Source organism: Leuresthes tenuis, unplaced genomic scaffold, assembly GCF_036924035.1.
Source record: "Leuresthes tenuis unplaced genomic scaffold, fLeuTen1.0.hap1 SCAF_16, whole genome shotgun sequence".
Classification (NCBI taxonomy): Eukaryota; Metazoa; Chordata; class Actinopteri; order Atheriniformes; family Atherinopsidae; genus Leuresthes; species Leuresthes tenuis.
In genome coordinates this window covers 29,302,960-29,325,752 of record NW_027325370.1, presented here as the reverse complement: position 1 = coordinate 29,325,752, position 22,793 = coordinate 29,302,960, and the positions used below count along the sequence as shown (strand labels likewise).

The 22,793-nt window shown below is 38.4% G+C and overlaps 3 protein-coding genes across 5 annotated transcripts in view; all 3 read right to left on the bottom strand.

Annotated features, from left to right (window-relative positions):
• The window catches only part of marchf9 (membrane-associated ring finger (C3HC4) 9), a 31,232-nt gene extending 21,779 nt beyond the window's left edge, over nucleotides 1-9,453 (bottom strand). Inside the window, exons 1-2 of one of the 2 annotated variants that reach the window (XM_072367403.1) lie at nucleotides 8,451-9,453; nucleotides 7,807-8,068 (exon numbers count right to left, since the gene is read on the bottom strand). In XM_072367403.1, the coding sequence (XP_072223504.1) occupies nucleotides 7,807-8,031 (225 nt within the window). In that variant the 5' untranslated portion in view covers nucleotides 8,032-8,068; nucleotides 8,451-9,453. Of the gene's footprint in view, nucleotides 1-7,806 lie in introns of both variants that reach the window. The other variant, XM_072367402.1, reaches the window with a different exon arrangement.
• The window catches only part of LOC140271521 (tubulin alpha-1C chain-like), a 366,226-nt gene that overhangs the window by 259,725 nt on the left and 83,708 nt on the right, over nucleotides 1-22,793 (bottom strand). The gene's annotated exons all lie outside the window — the stretch shown is intronic.
• Nucleotides 15,702-22,050, bottom strand: tspan31 (tetraspanin 31). 2 transcript variants are annotated; one of them, XM_072366912.1, is made up of 6 exons: nucleotides 21,870-22,050; nucleotides 18,958-19,125; nucleotides 18,509-18,589; nucleotides 18,276-18,407; nucleotides 17,904-18,014; nucleotides 15,702-17,332 (listed from the first exon to the last, which is right to left on the bottom strand). In XM_072366912.1, the coding sequence occupies exons 1-6, from the start codon at nucleotides 21,930-21,932 to the stop codon at nucleotides 17,258-17,260; spliced, it is 630 nt and encodes a 209-aa protein (XP_072223013.1). In that variant the 5' UTR covers nucleotides 21,933-22,050; the 3' UTR covers nucleotides 15,702-17,257. The 2 variants fall into 2 exon arrangements, with proteins under 2 accessions (XP_072223013.1, XP_072223014.1); XM_072366913.1 differs by lacking the exons at nucleotides 18,509-18,589; nucleotides 18,958-19,125.

Genomic DNA, 22,793 nt, shown 5'->3' with positions numbered 1-22,793 from the left:
AATTTATTCATACCCTAAAATCTAAACTATAATGGTGTTGTTGCAACACGCAAGGAACATGTTGCAACTAATCAGGTTAATTGGCAACAGATCAGTAACATGATTGGATAAAAAACGAACACATCAGACATACAGACGTGCTCTGTATGTCTGTATGTCAGAGAAGGGCAAAGATTCATCATCTTGCAAAAACCCATGTCTACAAGAATAAAGAAAAGAAATGGACATATAAATGCAGGGATACAAGAATAAACTTAACTAAAGAAATGAATAATAGTAGTAATTCAATTAATAAATTAAACTGAAATTCAAATGGCAAATAAAATAGATAGGGTTTTAACACATAATGGTAAATACAGTAAATATAATTGGTAACTAAAGCAGAAAATATTATATAATCTAACGTTTTACACATTTATTTGTGATTTTTTTTTAAATTTTCCTGGCATCTACTCAATGAGTCATTCATCATTTTTGTACTTATTTCAGATTATGACCATTTCAGTTCTCCATAACATCCAGCGATCATGTTGGCTGAGGATCAAACCTATATTCACCCATACTACAGAGAAACAAATACTGTATGTCACTAGCTGAACACCTCCTCTGATACTATAACAGATAGGAGTTTAATCTGTATCTTTTGTATCTTTCTGTTAGTAGTTGCAGAGAAATTGTTTTCTAATTAGTATTCCAACAAATTTCTACTGAAAAACCATCATTACAGAGGTTTAGCTACATTAGTAGCTACATTTTTCATGTAGCTACATGTGAAAACATATGTATATGTCCAGAAAAGTCTTGATGTTCTCTTACATAGGTTGAAAAAGAAAACGTCATTGGATGATTTCTTTGATCATGGGATCCAAAAGAGGACTTTTACTTAAGGTCTGATATATGTTGCATTCACACTGTACCAAAATCATCCAACAGCTTGCAACAACTGTCGATATCCCTTTAATATCCTGCTCAGAATGAGAACTGGTAGCGGACATAGTGGACCTAATTAATTTAATCTTGACGTCCCTTGTTTGCTAGAATGCGACACCAAAAAAGTTTAAACAAATAAAACATATTTTTAATTTGTTTGCTGTTTTTAAAATCTAAAGTCCAAATAGGTTTTCCCCATGTCCATAAATTGTTTTCATGTGTTCCAAGAAATCCTGAAAAAATGTTAGCCTCAATGCTATGGCCACAATTTTCTGCTTTAAATCTGCAGAGTGCCATCGTCCATTTAAAAAAAGGGAGGTCAGATGGTCCGTGTGTTATACATAGAAGATATGAGTAACCAGTCTTGACTACTTGCACGGTGGGGCTGTACTATTTTGCATGCATTGTGAAGAATGAATGAGGGATTAAATGAGAGGCTACCTCAAGCTAAATGGAGATACATGCTATAGCATAGTGAGGAGTAGTAGCCATTCTCCATGCCAAATGAGCAGGAACTTCCTGTTAGATGGTAGGACTGTGTCCGGTTAAACATACAAGTAACTGCCAGCTGCTAGGACTGGGCCTAGACTGTGTGAGCAGCTGCCGGTTGGTAAAACTCACTTGCTCTACAGAATAGAGTCACCAATTAACCAAACATGCATGTTTTCAGATGATGGAAGGAAGCCAGAGTACCCAGAGAGAATTCATACATACACAGGAAGAACATGCAAACCTCACGCAGAAAGGCTGGGATTTGAACCTGGAACCTTGCAGTGAGGTGACGGTGCTTACCACCACACCACCGTGCAGCCCCATTCAAAGATTCCTAACTTCCTACTTGTGCTTACTTATTATGTAAAACAGCCAAAGATGTGACGAAGCGCAAATATTGGACTAACTATAACAAAGTAGTCTCACATGTCACCATTTTAATGCAGGGCATTTATTGTCTTCTGAACAGGCCGGTTTAAATGAATGGGACAGAAATTAGCCGCGTTTCCCAGATTCCCAGAGCCCTAACTTAGACCGCTCCTAAGAAGCTCTTAGCGCTAAGAGCTTCTCAGCGAATCTGGGAAACGCAGCCATTATTATTATACCCACTTCTCCAGGTATCACTAAGCCTTTGCTCTGAGTTCATTTCAAATATTACCCTTTGAAAATACTGAATTCCAACTAACTTCTATATTTACTATTTACGTGACACAGTAAATATATATCAAAAGCATTAACATAAAATGTTATGAATGTCTTGTACAATTTCATATATTTAGTACTCAGTTTTTAAAAATGAATACATATATGAATATATAAATGAATATATATGTGTAGAATAAATTAATTAATTTCAATGTGTTAGCAACTATATAATTGTATTCATAGATGGATTTTGTTTTGTGACTGAACTTTTTGCCTCTTTTTCCAGTCTTCGTAAAATAAGCAAAGCTAATCATCAGGCTCTATACAATTGGACCTTGTTTTGCAACCATAGAAGTTGCCTCTTTCTGGTCACTTCAAAGAATTTTAGTATAGGACACTTCCAGGTTGGCTTTATTTTCCAGACTAGTATAGAGACTATATACAGTATATAATCTGCACTCTAATAGCAAACTTGACAAAAAAAAGGCATCGTTTACATGTTCTTTTCACATTATTTTTTTGGCTGATATCATAAAAAAGTCTCCAATTAAAAGCTAGTTGTTTCTAGTGAGTAAGTATACCTGATCACACCCATCAAAAAAAGTTTTGAAATAGTAATTTTGGTACACCGGTCTGGTTGCACTCACACTCTGTACTTTTTACTCTTCAAGGTTGGTTGTTTTCTTTTGTTTTGGGGACCTTGTTGTAGTAGTATTTGGTGATAAAACAGCAATCTCAAGACCGTTATATCTGCCTGAGAGGCACTATATAACGTTTTTTTTTTTAAACTTTTTTTTTAGTAATGAAGCTGTCTCATAATTAACTTAAAGCCAAACCTACCCGTCATTACACAACCAAACCTGCAGGTTTTTATGGTTTACAGCTGGCAAATATGCTTAGAAACCCATATATCTGTATAACTGTTTAAAGTAAAATGTATCAAAATTTAAGTCAAGGACAATATTCTTTCCTAAAAAAAATTTGTGCATGTGTGTGTCTTTGTGTCATCTAACAAAACAGATCAAGGGATCAACTGAAACAAAGTAACATTCCAAAACCCACTTTCCAAGTCAGATGTTTTTTTTTGTTTCTTTTTTCCACACTACCTTGACAACAACTCATTGAAATGGTGAGAAATACCCGTTAAGTCAACACAGGTTTACGAATCAGATGTCTGTCCTTACAAAAATAACTTCAAATACATTTTTTTAGACTGGCGATCTGTCCAGGGTGTACCCTGCCTCTCGCCCAATGACCGCTGGGATAGGCTCCAGCCCCGCCGCGACCCGACCGACGGATTAATCAGGTATAGAAAATGGATGGATAGATCTTTTTTCTGTCAGTCTGCTCTCTTGTCATTCCCTCTTCTGGCTCATTTGACTTACCCACTTTAGATAAAAGACAAGTGTTCCATTGTATAAAAAATTGGATTTGGCAGATGAACCACATGCCACTCATAAACTTTAAAATAACTTGCCAGCTGACATTATAAAGATAATGCTGAGAAGGTCATAGTAAATGTGGGACCAAAAAAAATAATATGACAGCAAACATTTCCATTTCTTAAAATGTCAAGCTGTCATTGGGGGGTGTGTGTGTATGAGCATGCCCATTTTCAAAATGAATAAGTGAATGTCATGAATAACTAAATCCAAATAATAACAAAGACCTTTAAAACTTTAAAACTATTGATTTAAATAGTTTAAGCATAAATTTAATGTAAATCGCAATGTTGTGTTAATCAGAAATTCTCTGCAGGTCCTCCATTAATGATGTATATAAGATCATGTTGTAGTAAATGCAAAAGCTTATGTTTGCATTCACAATATGCATCAAACTGTTAGTTTCAATCGCAGTTCTACAAAGAATCATCACAGTTCGCTGAAATATCAAGTTGAAAATTCAAACTCCTAAAAAGCATGGTTTGATCTTCACTATTTCTGATCATCCTACTAAACACTACTCCTAGCGTATACATGAGAAAATTTTGTGCTTGAAACCAAAGAGAGGGAGTAAGATACAGGTACTTTGAACAAAAAGAAGTTCAATAATGACTATATACATGCCTGCCTTTAAAGCAAGTAAATAACTTAAAGCAGAAAGTCTACACAAAGAGAAAATTATGACGTAAAAGCGTGAAATGAAACACATTTTGAAATTTGGCATTCAAATCTAGTTTGCCATTCATAGTGCCTCCTTTTGATTGTCAGTCTGTGCACTTGATGGTCATATGACAACACAACAGAACTAGATGTAAAAGGTCCCACCTGAACAAGCAAGATGGGCTCAGCTAAAGGAAAATAAAATAGAAAAAAGAACATGCACTGTTAGGCTGAAAAAACAACAACTCTATAGCTACATCATATTTATAGGATAAGGCTAATGCCTTTTCAATATTTGTCTTTTGGTAAAACACTCAAACCAGTACAACACTAAAATTGAGACATAAGTCATGGAAAAGGTTTCCCTATAATTTAATCTGAACTTTTTCTTGAAATATCTTGATGCTTACATCAAAAACTATTTTTTAGGGACGAATAATCAGGTCAATAGACTGGTTTATTTGGCACTGATGATTCAAAATGCCAGAAATGTCACCAACTGCAGTAGTGTGGCTCATTAACCCATTTATACATTCACCATTTTCAAAAATTAATCACTACATATCTTTTGAAACCAGAAATTGTCTCTGTTCAAGTGAATTAAACCATTTTATGACACCTAAACAAGTATGTGTTAAGAGTATGTAAACAGCATTTTCTTTCATCATATATTGAAAAACAACGTGATGCATACATAAATCCCACTAACAAATCACTTTAAAAAAGCCACCAAATTTTCCAATTTTAATTCAATGCAGCCTGTAACCTGCAAGGTCTGTCTCCCCCTCTTGTGAAAAACAATAGTATTGCCTCTTTTTACAAATGTCCAAAGGCTTTCTATGTTTAGCTTTTTGTTTTCCCTTTATATTTTCAGAGGATAATATGCTGAAAATGCAACAAAGTCTGATAGAGGATGGATGTGGCCCAAAACATGAATGAAAAGCTTTGTTCTTTTCAATATATATCACTTTACCCAAATCATGTTCTTTTGGAACCAGAAATCAAGTTGTGGTTCAGCACAGAGATAACCAAACCGTGATTATAGCCTAATCTTGCCCTGCCAAATATGTTGCGCATGACCACATTAATGACGGAATTTTATATTTTCAGGCGTAACGACTGTGTATGCAAGTAATGCAACCTCATTGGAGCTCATATGGCAAAATCATCAATAATTTCATCAAACATTTACAGCTTTACCTCACTTTTTATTTTAAGTCAATATAGTATCCAAATATTTTTTTTCCAAATCTTTCTGTGTTATGGTGTCACATGATTGAGGACAAATAAATAAAGCTAGTAGCAAGCTGACTACTCGGATGCAATGTGATGTAGGGTTTGCTTCAATTACCTTAAGTTGAAGCTTGGTGCCAACTTGTTACTCCACTGGCATGGGTTATGGGTTCATGTGGCAGAAGCAGTGTTTCTACTGTACTACTACTTCTGAGGGCAAATATGTTGTATTTAGATACACAAAAATGACTATCAGGTCTCAAATGCACTTTTAAAGAAATAATAGTCATGTATAACAACATTTTGTCTTTCTAATACAGTTTTTTTTTGAATATCTGATATCTGATGGTTATTGACAGAACAGATAAATGCAAAGATGTGCATTTATCTGGTAAAATTACTGTGGTGCCATGTTTCACGATGTAGCACAATCTGTTTGACTGACCTTTTAACTAGTTCTTGTGAGACGTGAAGCTGCACCACTGTATCTTTCTATGGCCGGCATCAGATTAAACGTTTGTTGAGGGGCATGTTTTTCAATATATATTGTCATTTAATTGGGAGTATGAGAGTTGCAAAACAATGAAACTACCAGGGGCAAAAGGATCAGGATCACTAGCCCTCCTTCACCCACCACCCAGTCTAACACAAATATGCCTGTAACACCTTGCATGCACCTTGCAACAGCTTCTGTGAATCCAGATATTGTTGGGTCAGATCAGTGGCCCAGCATATGTCATTCACAGCAAACACTGATTTTTGATACAGTGTTAACAATAATTCATACTCAATACAGCCCACAGAGCAAGGTGATTCTTTGAAAGATTGTTCCTCTGACAGCAACATGATCCCTAGCCCCTGTTGTGATCAGCTTGAATAATGAAATAACAATAAAATGGCAAAAAATCCCTCAATCTTGCACCCAATGAATTATACAACAATTTCATTTTGCAAGGGAGGGGAAAACTGTGTGCTGTAGAGGAAGAAAATAAGCTTAAAAGAAAGTGAGGAGCTGATGTAGTAGTAGTATAGGTCAGGATTTTTTCCCTCAGTTTGTGTGCTCTTTGTCTGTAGCCAAAATTGGCAATTCAGAGCCACCTTGCTTGATGACTCATCTTGTCAAAGAGCTCAGGCCTAAAACATGAACCTTAGGAAGATGTTTTTAAGTGGGCAGGACAGCAACTTGATCCCTTTCTGTAACATCAAATGGCCTTGTATTCAAAGTAATTCTGACGTGGTTTACACCGTCCTCTGGCTTGTTTACTATTTTAAAAAATTCTAAACTTTTTTATAATTTCACAATTCAAACTCTTAGGCAGATGTCATAAATTAGCACATGGGCTGATATGAAATTCTATGCCTATCTCAGAGAAGTGACTAAATGGTAATAACCATCTGTGCTCCTGCAGGATTTACAGTGTTTCTAATTATCTCTGTCTTCAGAACTACCTGCTGAACCAGGCAGCACAGGTTTATGCACATCTGGTGGAAGTGATTTTTGGCCACAGACCAAAACATGTTCCACCTATTGTTTTGTTTGGGCTCATGTACAGCAGACTAAAAAGAAAAGGAGATTAGGGAGTAATGATACAAATATGTAGGTGGAATTAATTAAATTTGTCTTTTGTCATGCATAGTTAACACCATTTTCTGGCCAGGAACATGTGAGTGACCATCACGTGATCAGTAGTTGAGCATCATGTTGTGTGACACATGCAGAAAGATGAGTAACAATATTATTGTGACTCATGCAAATTCAGTCCCTCTCACCCTGTTTATCACCCTGCAGACCTAACAAGCTAACTTTCTTTGTTGCCATGCTGGCCAGATTTCAGAAGTTTAAAAAATGCTTCCTGTCTACCACTGATTACTGATGAAAATTAGGTTATTTTGAAAACAAGATCATTGAGCAGTAATTTTTGCAAAGTAAAAAAAAAAAAAAAAGACAATAGCTGAGAAGTCAAGCTGTTAAGAATGTGCTGCAAGTACAGTTTTATGATCTGTAATTTTGGGCTAAAAAAAGATAAATCTGGTTTGACTATTTGTAAACGATTGTTAGAAACTGAGGCCTCAGTCTAGACTGTATTCAAAAGGGCTATTTGAGGGGAAGGTGGGTGGTAGAGAGAGAAATGTGGGACAGGATGATTGTAGCAGATCCACTGAATCAGAGACCCCTTATGATTAGCAGGTTAACAAACAGTTATAGCAGATGAGATTAAAGAAAGTGATAGTAAGAAATAGTGATTTTGCTATCATGGAGAAGCATCGCAAAATCGCTTTCCACAGCACCACAAAGGCTAATTTTAAGCACAAACATGTGGGAAACAAAAACACGCTGACCACCTAAAATCCACACAGGACGTGGCATCAGCTTTAGCAACCATTCTCTGCTGCTTGTCTATACCTGCTCAGGGCCTTGGAAACAGATCCGGCACTGGGGGGTCCGTAGGCTGCTGGCGGTGCTGGTCAGGGACACGGCGTCCAGGCCCACTTGCAGCTTGGGCTCCTTGTCCTCAAACGCCAGGCTCCGGGGTCGCGGGTCGCTGCCGTAGTACTCCTCTTCGTCATCCCGGGAATGGCAATTGACGAACGGCGGCCAGCCGCAGCCGCCCATCCCCAGATCTCGCATGGTGGTGGACCGTCTATCTGTGTCTGAGCTGGACTGTCTTGAATCGGATCGCATAAACACCAGGACTTTCAGTTCATTGAAAAGCATGCGTATCCGATACTTGAACATGTTTGGCTACATAAAGAATCCTCCAGACTGCTATTATTATTATAATTATTATTGTTATTGTTATTATTATTATTATTATTATTGATGTTGATAATTTTCATACACCTGATACAATCATTATATTCATTGTATTTGCTATAATACCACAGTTAATAAATTCATAGAAATAAAGGCTCTCGCCCCTCTGTTGGCATGTGTGTCTAAGGCAATGCGGATGAAAGATATTCTCTTTCAGCTGGCTGACACACTCTTTCAATATTCATTACTCAAACAAGACAGCAAGCGCTGTTTAAATGCATCTTCCTACGCACCCCAATAAACATTACAACTCGTACGGTTTTTGCCTCCACTCTTCATTTCTTCACAGTTGCTCTCAAATACACCTTTTCTCAAATGCAGTCAGCTTGCAGCAATAAATAGCCTACATGTTTTGCTACCCAAAGCAGAAGACTGAGAGAGAATGGACAAGTGGAAGAGAGAACAAAACAGAGGCAAGAAATAGATGATAGGATGTAAAATACAACGACATGCCATCCACACAGTCACATCTAGGATTCTTGTCAAGCATCATAATCCAAAAAGAAAAAAAAAGGTAGAGGGACAACGGAAGAGCAGATAGAAGTTTGATACGGATGTGATTATATTGTCTTATTGTCGTTATTGTCCCTCACTGTAGCATCCCGAGCGTTAGATCATGTTCTCATTTTCTTCTTCTTCTTCCCCTCTATATTACTTCCTTGCTGTAAAAGCTCTCGTTGATCCACGAATAATCAGTGCCATTCATCTCCACAATCCACGTCGAGAGAAAAAAATCCTTTTCATTTGCATTCTCAGAAGCCTAGCAGGAAATACAGCAACATAAAAACACCCGAGAGCCCTGTGTTTCCCTTCGCTCGATGTCCATCAGCATTGCAATGCAAGTCAGAACACTGTAGGCAACGCCAAAAAAAAACAAAGAGCGGCAAAATATCAAAGGCACCTTGCGATGTTTTTGATCTGTTAGAGAGAAAACGAGAAGACGCGTGGAGATGTCTCCGCATCAGCCAGAACATTTACAGAGGTAATGGCAATGATTATTGGATCAGATATGTGGTGGTGATCATACTGTTGGCGCTGATTTCCTCCTCGAAATGGTCGGCTTGGAGACTGAACCAATGCAGCCGTTATTTCCGGAACAGGGAGGAAAAAGGTGACTGCTATTATGTAAACAAGTTGTCATTTTTCCCTGGTCATCCATCCCTCTCCGGTGGGTGATGCCAAGTCCTTCGCGCTCCCAGCAGCTGGACAGGGAAGAGGCTTTGGCAGCTTTATTATTGATCGAGTATCGCTGTCCAGAGTGCTGATCTCCCCCTGCTGACGTGGACGCTATGGCCACATGTAGAGGGAGCCCGCGAAGTACGAATGAGACTACGACCCAGTGATGTTTGTGCTGTGTCGACGAAACGGCTACGTGGGGACAAGCTTCTCCTTTAAAGGACAACTTATTCATGTATACTCATCTTTGCAAGTAATTAACTGTTTAGTATATAAAGGCAGAAAAGATATTTAGGCAATGTAAGTAAACTTTGGTCTGCTGTCATACTGGGCACAGGCCAAGGGGCACAGGGTGTCAGCAGGCCCTTGGTTTTGTCATTGTAATATAATATACATTTCACAAAACAACTAAAATGAAATGCGAAACAGAACTGAATGAGGGGATGAAAAAATGATGGTAACCAAAAAAAGCCAAATAACAAAAATGCCCAGAATAAGGGATTAAATGACAATGGCACAAAAAAATCATTGAAGAGTTGCAAAATGTCTAAATGAGAGATAAAATGTCCTAATGAAGGTACACAATGAGGGAGCGATACAACATGATTGAAGTTAATTCACCTGTCAATGAGGAGATGCAAAATGACACAATGTCATGAATTATGAAAATACAACACATTAGGAGATGCTAAATTACCTTACACAGACACATAATGCCTATGTATGAATACATCCATCCATTTTCTATACCGACAGTCCGTTAATCGGGTAGCGGGTGGGCTGGAGCCTATCCCAGCAGTCATCGGGCGAAAGGCGGGGTACACCCTGGACAGGTCGCCAGTTGTATGAATACAAAATGAGAAAAAAAATGTGACAAGAAATTAGCAGAGTCACCATGCATTCAATATTTTGGCAACAAAACAATCTCAAAGTGATGTAAAGTAACCAAACTGGAGGAGAACCAGGACATAAATTAAAGGACTTCATGATAGTACAAAACATAACAAAATCCAGCTGTAAGATGTTTATACAAGCTGGTGATTGCCCTTGTTTGCTGTAAGCTGGATGTCTTGATTCTTAATAGGATGAGCGGGGGTGGGGTTAGGGCGCTTTTACTCATTTGTTCCCAGGGACTTGTTGTTCCATGATCCATCCATTAAATCAGTGATAATCAGATTTGGCTTAGTTTTCAAAATTTAAGCATTTCAGTGCAGTTGCAAAGACAGGGTCAATGCAATGAAAAGCTGCACTAATGAGAAAGTCACAACATAAATGCAAAAGTCACAATACAAAAGTCACAACACATAAGCCACAGCGGAAGTAAGTAAGTAAGTAGAGAAAAATGGTTGGTTGGCCATCACAAATATATTAGTCTGGATCTGAAAGTCCCACATGAGTTTAGCTCTGTCAATCTCCCTCAACTTTGAAGAGAATCTCCCACTTTGACTTTGGGACTTTGTAATAGTAAATTGTCTCTTAGAACTGCTTTAGAAACCCCCACAACAGGCTTTCCAAACTGCATTAACCATATGTCTCTTAATTAACAGCCAAACACAATAATTGGTTAAAACTATTTGTTTAAACAAATAGTTATACATTTGTTTGATAACTTTGATAATTATCAACGAGACCACATCCTGGATCCTGCTCCAAAGTGTGATACATTCCCCCAGGGGGTGTGGTAAGGTGACGATTGAACAATACACACCCAAAGAACAGAGCCCCTACCTCAGGTATAAATGCTTTAAGCCTAGTTTATACTTCTGCGTCTAGTTGACAGCGTAGCTACGGGTTCAACGTGGACCCTTACGCCGTAGCTTGACGTGCACCGCCAAAAAATCCTAATTACATGTCGAGTTGACGCTGACCGCAAGGGCTGTGATTGGTCCGCTCAGAACGTAATTTCTGGCAGTTGCTTTTTCCAGTCTTAATGGCTGTATACGACAAAGAAGCTCATCAAATCGGCTCGTTGACATTCAAAAGCATCGAAAGTGTTCATACAAGTCCCTCAGTGGGTGAACCAGTGTTGTAAATTTACCCGTTCCCAGGATCGACCAATTTAAGTCTAGTTTATGCTTCCCTGTAACGTTGACGGTATCGACGTGATGCCATCTGCCAGATCGTCCCCGGCTCCAGGCCCCACGTCACCGGAGTTCTGGCCTACTGCCAGACCGTCTTTGGCTCCTGCACCTTCCTGCACCGGCCACCAGATCGCCGCCAGCGCCACAGTCTCCACAGCCTCCAGCGCTACAGCCTCTTGCTGCGCCCCCCGAGGAGGCCCAGGAGGGCACGCCTCCATGTCGCCGGATGTCTGGTCGTCCGCCAGATCGTCTCCGGCTCCTGGTCCCTTGTCACTGGGTGTCTGGCCATCTGCCGGACCGTCTTCACTCTAGGTCCCTCCGTCCGAAATCCCCCCTCCCACCCAGGCTTTGGGATGTCTGGGATCCATCCTTCAGTATTTAGTTTCCAGGTTCTTCCATGCACTATGCCAGATCCTCACCATCATTCATGTTGTTTAAGTTTAGTTCCTGTTCATGTCAGGTTTTCCCTCATATTCACAGTCAGGTTTTGTTTTTCTCATAGTCATAGTTGGGTTTTCATTTTCCGACTCAGCCACGCCATGTGGTGTTTTTGTGTTTGAATAAATCAAGTTTTAATTTTTGAAAAATATCTGCATCTTGTCTTAACTTCCACCATGCATCACACCCAACCTCACAATATGTGACAGTTTGTTTTGATTTAATCATTTCAGCTACATCTCTGTCAGTGGTCAGTATACACCAACTATCCTGGGCCTCATGATGAGTGGGCTCTTCATCTAGCCCCACTGCCGACTGGTAAAGCCCAATCTGTCTATATCGCAGTAAATATTGATACATCGGACTATGCAAAAAAATTAGATATGCTGTTTTACAGAAGTTTGAAATCCTTGCTGAAACCTACCGCATGAGATTTCATTCCAGTGTTCTTCGAGAGGAGACCCAAAGAGAAATGCAGGTGTACCAGGAAGCAGGGGTGTGGGAAGAAGACCCCTTCATTGTTTTTTTTAAATATACATGTAGAAGGACCCCAAAGAGGCGCATGGCAGAGCGGGGAACTTTTTTTTTTTCTTTTTTTTTCAAAGAACTCCGGAGCAAATTTTAGCATCGTCAGAGACATTGTAATGTTGAATGGTGATCTTATAACATTAAAATAAAACATGTTTAATTTTTGGTAGTTAAAATATGCGTCACAACCGCCGATGTGCTACACCCACCGGCAAATAACAATATAGATGGATTTGCTGCAGATGGATAGTTTAAGTTCGACTTTTTATTTCATAAATGCGAGGACTGAAATAGACATTGAGTGTCTGAAGTTCAAAATGTTTTTGTGGCATGCAAAACAGGTTCAAATGGCTCTTTGAGTGTTTAAGGTTACCCACCCCTGAGCTAGGTACACAAAACAGAATTTTTACCCTATAGATTCTGTGAAAACTGAAAGTACAAACCAGACCCCCAGAACATGTCATATGTGGTCAGATTTGTCATCTCAGAGCAGCGTCCAAAGAAATATGCTAGCAAAAACTTTGTGTTCCTCTCCCCAAGTGTCTGTCAGGAAGGTTGAGAGTGACAACGTTCCTGAGTGTCAATATGACACTATGTCAATATTTCTGTAGGAGTATTTGTTCAAGACATAGCTCTTTTGGATTTGGTAAGTAATCGCACCCTAGACAAGACAGTCTTCCTAGAGATGTGATTTTTTTTGTGGAGACACAATTGATGTTTCTTGCATTCATAGTGATAAAATGTCATATCCCATTGCTGAGGTAACTATTCTGATTGAAGGTCAACTTTTAACACTATCAATAGTACGAGAGCAACTACCCTACGAAGTTGTATTTGCCATTCCAGTTCACACCCAGTTGATGGCCAAGTATTGCTTCCAAGCTGAAAGTTTGTTTGCCATTACTAGATTTAAAGATAAGCAGGAGCAGGCTGAATCGGTTGGATGAAGAAGAGACACCTTTTGCAAATAAGGAAGTGCCTATGGTTGAGAACTACACAGAAACTAAAGTGGAGATGGAAAAGACAGAAAAGAGTGACTGTTACAAATATAGCTGAGCACATTTTAGAGCAGTTAGAAAGCAGTCACTTTCCCATTGCTAGTGATGTTGCGAGACTGCAGAGAGACCCCACACTTCAAACTTCGTTTTCCAAGTACTAACCAGAGTCAACTCAAGTTAAAGGCAAAAAGGAAGTCCTTGTAGTCAAAGGAAACATGTTTTACTGTCATAGCCAAATCAGTGATCAACTTGTCATTCCCAGGGGTCTGATGCCCATCATTTTGAAACTGAGCCTGTGCCTTGGGTGGGACATTTGGACAGGCGAAGACATTTTCTAGAATCGTTCCCTGGTTCTGTTGGTCCCATCAGTATGCAATTACTGTCAAGCTTGTCCAGTGTAAATTAACAACTCTGAGCAGAAAAGAAGATGGAGCTCCCTTATTAAGCATGCCCACCATTGCCACACCCTGTTATCGCACTGCTATGGGCGTAGTTGGTCCATTAGTCTGTGATTATGTCACAAAAGCTTGCCAGATTGTTAACTGTCTCATTCAATTGTTTTCCATAGTTGAAATCCCAAAATAAATCATCAGTCAAACTTCACTGATGAAAGAGGTGTACAGTCTGTTTGGAATTCATGTGTCAAGAGCACCATCCACAAACTGATGACCTTGTCGAACGGTTCAATAAGACTTTAAACGCCATGCTGAGGAAGTTTGTGAATGATCCTGGGTCTGACTGGGATCAGTGACTGCCTTTCTTATTTGCATATAGGGAAGTTCCACAGTCATTTACTGGGTTTTCATCTTTTCAATTGGTATGTGGACATTCAGTTAGGGATCCAATGGACATTTTGAAGGAGGTTCATAATTTTCTGTCTGGAGTCGAGGGTTGCTGACCCCTGGTTTAGATGAAGCTATGGTTGTTGTCAGCTCAGTGAACTTGAAATGACATATAATGGACCAAATGTTTTAGGATGCTGTCTTCATGCACTTGCAGACCCCATGCTACATTGGTAAAAAGACAGATGGCCGTCCCTGTCTGTGCAACTCTCCGCAGCTTTTCCAATCTAATATACTTGCCATATGGACATGCATGGGTAGGGATGGGCACTGAGCCCTAAAGAAAGCATGCTGACAGGACAGGGGATGAGATGTGGTGAAGTTTCCAAAAATGCTGGTCCCCAGCCATTGGAAACACTCCAGAGCTAAACCCATTAGCAGGTACATTTCATTTACATTATTGTTTCTGTATCTCAAGAAAATTAACCTGCAGGTGGTCCCTGACAGGGTGTTTAATACACAAGAGATTAGGTCAGACTTTTCTTGAAGTAAAAATGGTACATTGAGATGAGGGTAGAGAGACAGTTTATCCTAATTTTCTATTCCCTTGGTTGAGATATCATGGTAATTTCCTTGTATGTTGCCTCTATTCACCTATCAGAGTGTACTTAAACTCTACTTCTGCTCTCTCCACACTGTCATCCCCATATTTCTGGACCCATTCCAGTTGAAGGGATTATTGGTTTCCTGAAGTAATCAAAACCAACAACCACAGTAAATTAATCCTAAAGCCGTCATGTCAATAGCATCCACACTCAGGTAGCAGTCAGTATGATAAAAGTTTAAGGAAAAAGATACCTGGGCATATAAATATTTTGCTTACCACTGGATGTTTAGTCATGTTAAAGCAGGTCTTAAGTTAATTTCACTAGTGGGAAATGAGATGGCAACTGCACTCTCTTTATTGCCATCATGTGGTGAAAGGTGTAATATCTCAGGTATTAACCATCAACCTGGCAATATGATATCACAGGTTTGTTTCCAAGTTTCAAACTCATCCTGAGACTGTTAAAACCAGAATTACCATTACTAACATGATTTATGACACTTTTCTAAGTCCTGTAGCAGTGTTTCCCCACTATCTTCTACTTAGCCAGCAATGGACCACTGGAAACACAAGATAATTATAACCATCCGGTGAACAATGGCCTTATATTGATTTACTTGAACAAGCCTCTGGTAAGATGATTAATTCCAATTTAATCTGAACACTGCATCAATGGATGGATCCAACTTGAAGAATCCCAAGCTTTTGTTAAAAAAAAAAGAAGCCACAGAACTACTTCAGGTGATTGCTGTCCTACAAATAGAGAAAACCCTGTAACATTTTATATCAGACCTTGCATTTTTAAATATTTCAACATTCTCAAACTTCTATTATTACAGGGTTATCTTAAAAATATCACGTTCTTACCAGAAAACCTTTTCCACTTTCAAGTTTTATTTGAAAATGTCTCAAAAATTCAACATACATTTCAATAACAAGTGCACACAAATTCAAAGTGAGGTGTCATATAGGATAAGATCTGTCAAAATGTTAAATTTACATTAATGAGAACTCTAAACCAGCAGCAAGAAAACCACATCAGAAAAGATGAGAGGTTTATATAAGTCATGTTGTTATAGTTTGAGTTAGTCCTTTAAGATAAAACCAATTCATAGGAGGAGAAAGAAAACATTAGAAAATATCAAATTCCTATATCAGCAGGAAAGGTCAAATATCAAGCAAAATGATATAATCAAAACATCTGCTTAATATGCATCAAACTTAAATAGATTCTGAAAATATTTCACAAGCACATTTTACAAAGCATTTAACACTGATGAAAGGAAAAAGTTGATGGTAACTGAGAACAAAAAACTACACAAAAGAATCACTGTTTTCAAAAGCACTTGAAACAAGAAGAATTGCAACAAAGAGCACATTCTCACAAATAAAACAATAAAAAAAAATGGATTTGCAATAAACGGTTCCAAATTCCCTCAATAATTTTCAAAACGACACATAATTTAGTTTGACTTTTTCATGATTTCATCCATATAAACAGGAGGTAACAGCACGTACCTGTATTCACTTTTCTACTACTATACTAAGCAATATTACTCTGCAACACAGAAGAATGTGGTAAAACACAGGAAGGGTGGATAATTGAGGCTTTAGGAGACCTCAAATCTGAAAGCAAACCTTGCAGCTGGAGGGGAAACTACTTGGCAAATGCATCAAGAATTATTTCTACAAGCTACAGTAGTTAAACATTATGTACAACATCAAAGCTGCAGTCGGTGGCATCTGAATGTCATCGATTCTAAGTTAGTTGGCTCAGTTACAGTTCAACATTTGAATCTGAAAGACTAGCAACTATGTTATCTAAAATTTACCTCCTAAAACCTACTCCTGACATTTCTATACAGTGCCTTGCTTTCTCGCTTCACACTGGAAATGTTTAGATGCATATAACTGAGCACTGCAGAGAGTATATTTTTGTTAGGTGGTGACACGAGAAAAAAATTCTAAGTTGCATACAAGTTGTTTGGTGGAGTCTTTTGTTAGTGTGTGGAAAAGATCAACAAAGAGGCTGTCCTTTGTTGATCTCTGTTTATGTGTGTGGGTACAGGACTCGTGCAGAGATGTCTCGTAACCTGTTCAAGTAGCTGGCTGCAATTGAGAAGTCTGGTACTCAAATCAAAGCTAAACAAGTCATACGTATCAGCATTACAAGTCATCCTTTCATACACAAGTATCCAGGTGTTGCAGCTTCAGCTCTGCCATACATTTCTAAACAAGTTGTAATTTCTGAGTCTCTGGTGAGGGTGTGCATTTTGTTTCTCAGTTTCATAAGGTGCTGAGTGTGCTTGTCCATTCTGTGTTGTTGCTGCTGTGGCTCTGTATTTATGTGCCTAAGTGTCTACCTCATGGTGTGTTATTCTGTGTGTACCAGTGTGAAACTGTTTTTAATGCGCTCCAATATGGGACAAACTATAGGAAAGCACTTGGGTTTGCACGTGGATCCTTCTGGTTTCTGTAGCGCACAGCGAGCCACACTCCCAGGATCTATGAGTCAGACAAGATTTTAAAGGCCATGAACAACAGTTTTCCTCCAAAGTTTAAGATGGACATTATCAAAGCTTTCCTGATGTCAAGCAAAAATAACTTGTAAATGGGCCCTGTGGAGTTAAAGATGTAATATAGAGTTCCCACAACTGATCTGGCCTTCACATTTAAAATAAGAATATTATGATATAAAGACAAAAAAGTGGCTGACATGTAGTCTGCTAGACTAATCATTTTTAAAAATATGTAAAGCGTACAGTGATAGTTCCTGTACACGTTCCACATCAAGGTATTTAGGCTATGTTATTGAGTGGTGTCTCCACACATTTAGGCTGCAATGTAGGACCACAGACTCTATGAAATATCACAGAAACACATTCGGAATTCCCAAGGTGGCTTATTCAAACGTTTCTTTTATTTCACTAAATACCAGAGTAAACTAATGTTAAGCTAACAATTAGCTTAAAAAGCTAGAACTGAGAGAATGCTACACATCCATTTGTCAAAATACAGCAAACAGCCAAGATAATGTGCAGCCTTAAATTGCATCCACTGTGAATTGGACTCTCACCTCTGAGAAGCTAAAGAAGAGTCCAACTCCCCCGAGGATCTTCAGAGCCTCTGTTGCATGATTCAACATCTTTTCGCCACAGGTTGAACAGTTGCCTTTCTTTTTGCATAGCTGGAGTAAAAGTCACACAAAAAATTCAGTCAAGAAGAGAAAAAAAACAAAAGGCGTTCAGCGCTACGGCTCAACGGTTTGTCGGTGAAGTAAGTGCTAACTGCCAAAATGTATTCTTAGGACAAGAGTATTTGGCCTAATTTTTCATTTTTTATGGTTTGAGGAAACACATATGCATTTATTCAGCGGGACATATTAAGTAAATGGAAATATCATTTACTGATGCGTTTAACAATGAGAATGCTACTAATTAGGACTTACAGCATGGCAATTTTGCAAATCCTGATCAAACTGTGTGGTGATGTTGAGCAGCCCACAACAGTTGAGCTGGATCTCAAGGTCTGTCTTGGTATCGTTCTCCAATATCCCCCAGGCAGAATTCAGAAGCACTTCCTGGAAAAGAAAACAGAAAAATTCACACATTAAAAGATTTAATTCATACAAAGATAATTATTATCTGAAAAGGGTTAAAATTAAACACTGTGTTAGCTCACCTGCTGCCCTCGGTTCATTGCCAAGCATGAACATGAAACACCAAATTGGAACAGGAAAACAATGAACAGAATGACCATGTACTTCAAGGAAAGTCAAAGAAAATATGCTACAAAAACTTGAGAAAAATAACAAAAACATAATTACTTTGCATCTCCTTAAAAATATACAAAATAATTAAAGTGAACAAGATATTGCTCTTTTTTCCCCTAATAATTCAAAGATGAAAGGAGTCAACTTAAACTGACAAATTAGTGTATTAGTTCCTGTATTTAGTTCCTGCAAAAGGAATACATCTTACACGTTATGCAATCCCAACAAGTAACCATATCATTCAAATAACATTGATCACAGACTAACGCATGAAAAAATAGTAACAAACATGCAAAAATCAGGTACCTTAAGTCACCTTGTGACTGTGTACACCAGTGCTAATACAAAGAAAGGATACAAAGAAGAGCATGACTTGGTGGTGATGGATTGCTCCAATAAGCCCTACAATAGCAATAAGCAGCAGGAAAACACCCACTGCTATGACTCCTCCTATGATGTGTATGCTTGACACCAAGCCGAAGCCCTTCCCCCATGCTGCCACTCCAATCAGCAGCAGCCCAACCAGCTAAAGGGAGCAGAAGGAAATAAGTTAATAATAGTCAGCTGAGGCAGAGTGAATTGATCAGTTTAGGACAGTCACAGCACACATTTCTACAAACACAGCTAATCCTCTAAACAGTGCTTCAAGCTTTAAATATGCTCTATGGCGGTTCAAGTATTAGAAACAGGCCAACTAACATAACATGGCACTGGATTATGACGTAGAACCCTCAACAGTGTTTGAGTATTTATAACTATATGAAATTAATCAAAAGCACCAAGTTTATTGTGATATTTTGTCATGTTTTTTTTTTCTTTTTTAACTGATTATTCAATCATTTGTTTAGCACATAACAATCTCGTTTAGTAAAAATGTCAGTTTTTCAAGGTTACAAAATCTTAAAATCTCTATTTTGTCCCATGAAGAAATTAATGTTATGACCAACAAATATATGAAATAATGTGATAATTATTTCCTTAATTTGCTGGTCCAACAATAAATAGTCTAAATATCACAGTTCCTCTGAGTCAGAATGGACATTTCAATTTGCTTGCTTTGTCCAATCCCAAAATATTGATTTTAATATTGCATGTAAACTAAGTTGTTTTCATATATGAACACTGTGGAAGCTCTGGGAATCAGGTAGTCTCTGTCTGCAGCTGCCTGTACATACAGGCATACTTCACAGTGGAAGATTATTACAATGTTTTGTCTTAACTGGAAATAGTCAGGGTGGGAATGGATAATATGCATGGGAGGCAAGGCACGTTGCATTAAGTATGAGGCACAAATTGCAGTGTTTTATTTACAGTACATCAGGAAGGGTGGATGAGCATTCTATAGCTTATCCTACGTATCCATTATAATGACTGCTTTGTGTTGATATATATATCCTCTTTGTTTTTGCAATTGCAATACTGATCAGTGAATGGAAAGCAAAAGGTAGCAACGGGTAGGTAGGAAAAAAGAGATATAAGGTAGCAACTGTTAAACTAATTACTTGCTCTATTCACACATTGGCTTATATAAGACATTTTCCAGACTTAGAAGCTGAGCCAGGTCCATAATCTCAACCAAAATGCCAGTCCATTTGATGCAAACATTTCTGTTCTCAAATGAAGACCTTCTTGAAATCTTTAGAGTAAATGCATGAAAATGGCTTTATAAATTCTGAAAATATGTACGTTAGAGATGTGTTACAAGTAAAATCCAAGCATGTTTGATTCAAAACAAAAAAGTATCAATCCATTCAAAAAGGATTAGTCTATTCTGATTAGATGAGACATACGCATATATTTCCCTTTCAGCCCTGGAGCACCATTCTGTGCTTTTACACTACAAGCGTGATGTATCATGAGGTCGACATGTGGGAGACTGGGGTTTGAATCCTGAACACCCCCCACCTCCCTCCCGTATGAAAGGCACTACCTCCAGTAGGGGTCCTTAGACAAGACTCCCTTACCCTACCTGCCCACCTGGGATATGAGTGTGAGAAAAAAGCATCTGCCAAATGCATAAACATAACACACATCTTTTTTTAACGATACACGGTTCAAAATGTCATTGCATCACAAGACAAAAACTACTAATCCTATCGTTAATTCTGTTCGGACCAGTAGACCCAAATCAATATTGAGTAGCATAAGCACTTCGCACCATTTTACATACTGAGATGAAAACACAGTCTTGTACGAAATTATCTCTGCCTACTTTCATTGTTACCTGGTTAGTTTTTATTTTGTGTTTGGCCAAAAACTATCTAGTGGAGAAGGGAATAAATTGAGACTACTACAAAGGAGAGAAAAGGTGGACCTTGCAGAAACTAATTGAAATGCACTTATGACAACAATTATGATAACAACAATCTGCTTATAAAGCCTTTTTTGATGAACCCCCACAAACAACAACCCACCTTTTTTGACAGCTTTTATCAAAGTAAACGAACTACGAGTACTTCCACATACATTCAGCAGTGTTTTCATTTAATAGGGTCATATGCAGTGGGTTTAAGGAGTCACTATACCAATTAATAGATGTGTTTTCATACTCAATAGACATGTGTTGAGCAGACGTGTGTGAGCAGAATTTTAGACGCTGCTACAACGGTTTAACTGGACAAAAACTAAAAGCCCCCTCCCCCCGGTGTATAAAGAAACAGAGGCATGACGTCAACTTTTCATTCTCTATTACTATAATTTAAGATACATTAGCATAATTTCTTCAATTATCTAGCCATTTTTATGGACCTCCTATTTTCTGATATCAATGTAGCCATTAGTTTACTGGGGCTTAACGTCAGCTGAATTGAGGCCAGTGTGTCGACAATTTATATCACTTCAATTAAGGCAGACACATAAGCTGTGTAAGTCTTGTTAACTCTTGTTATAACCTTGATAAGTGGATAAACGCGATAACCTACTAAAACGTGTTAGTTTGACACTGTAGGTCTGCCGGCCTCGCAGCTAACGCTATCCTTTAAACGCATAATGGCGATAGCTAACAGACTGGTAGCCACTACTTTCTAGGTTTCCATCTAGATATTTTAATTGCCACAGCTGTAAACATACCAATTATATACCATTGTTGTACATACCGATCACAAATGGGATGCAACTTGAGTGCATGTGAAGCAAAACGATTATATCATCAGAAATTTCTCAGCGCTATTGCTAAATTGCTAGCTAGCTCTTAGTCAACATTATGCTACTTCATTCAGGAGCTAGCTAACCAGCTAACTAGAACTTCGCATCCATATATTGTACACTCACCATGTAAACAACATTAAGGGAACAGAGCGCATTTTTGGAACAGGTGAAACCGCCACACACCATATTCGAAAAATTCAACCTCTGTCGATAGAGGCCAGTTTATGAATAGAATTATACCCCTGCTATCTCGTTCTCAAATGTTCTGATGTCTATCCGGACACAAACAGCAACGAGGGCGTGACTGACTACGTTTGCACCACATATGACGTCAGGGTGGTGTCCTTTCCTGTCTACTTTCCTTGACACCGTGACATTTTTCACGAGATCAAGGTAAAGGGCTACGGAAAAGACGATATGATGTTATTTTTTGACTAATCAACCGCTGTCATACTCCTATTTCCTGTCATCGTAGTTGCCTACACAGTTAGTATGAATGGATGAAAATAATTGAGCGTAGCTATAAGAATTGCCGCAAGGAACTGTAGAAGATAATTATCTCCTACCTCTCTTAAAGGATGGTCCGGTGCGTTCTAGGCTAATTAGAGCTCATTTTCTTTAGTATTTAGAGAAGAGATACCAACGCAAAATAGACTATTCGGACCCCTTATTTGAGGTTTTGCAGTAGCTGTTATGTGTGTAGTTGCATGTGTAGTGCTCTGGTATTTGCAACATTCACAAAGCCTAAAATTTTCCTTAACCACCCTTTTGACCTCTTTTCACCATATTCTTAGTTTGTTTTTCAACGATATTTCGATATTTCCTCAAAAGTGTAAAGTACACACAAAACACCTTTCTAATACACATTTAGGAAGTTTAATGTTCTGTTAATCACTGACTTTTTAGGAGACTATGGGTTTTGTCAAACAGTAAAAAAAAAAAAAAAAAGAAGATTATTGTCTTTTCCTCAGATCTTTTCCTTGACCTTGTTGGGATTATGAAAAGTTGGTAGGAAAAATTCACTAAGTCTTAGAAAATGACAAGCAC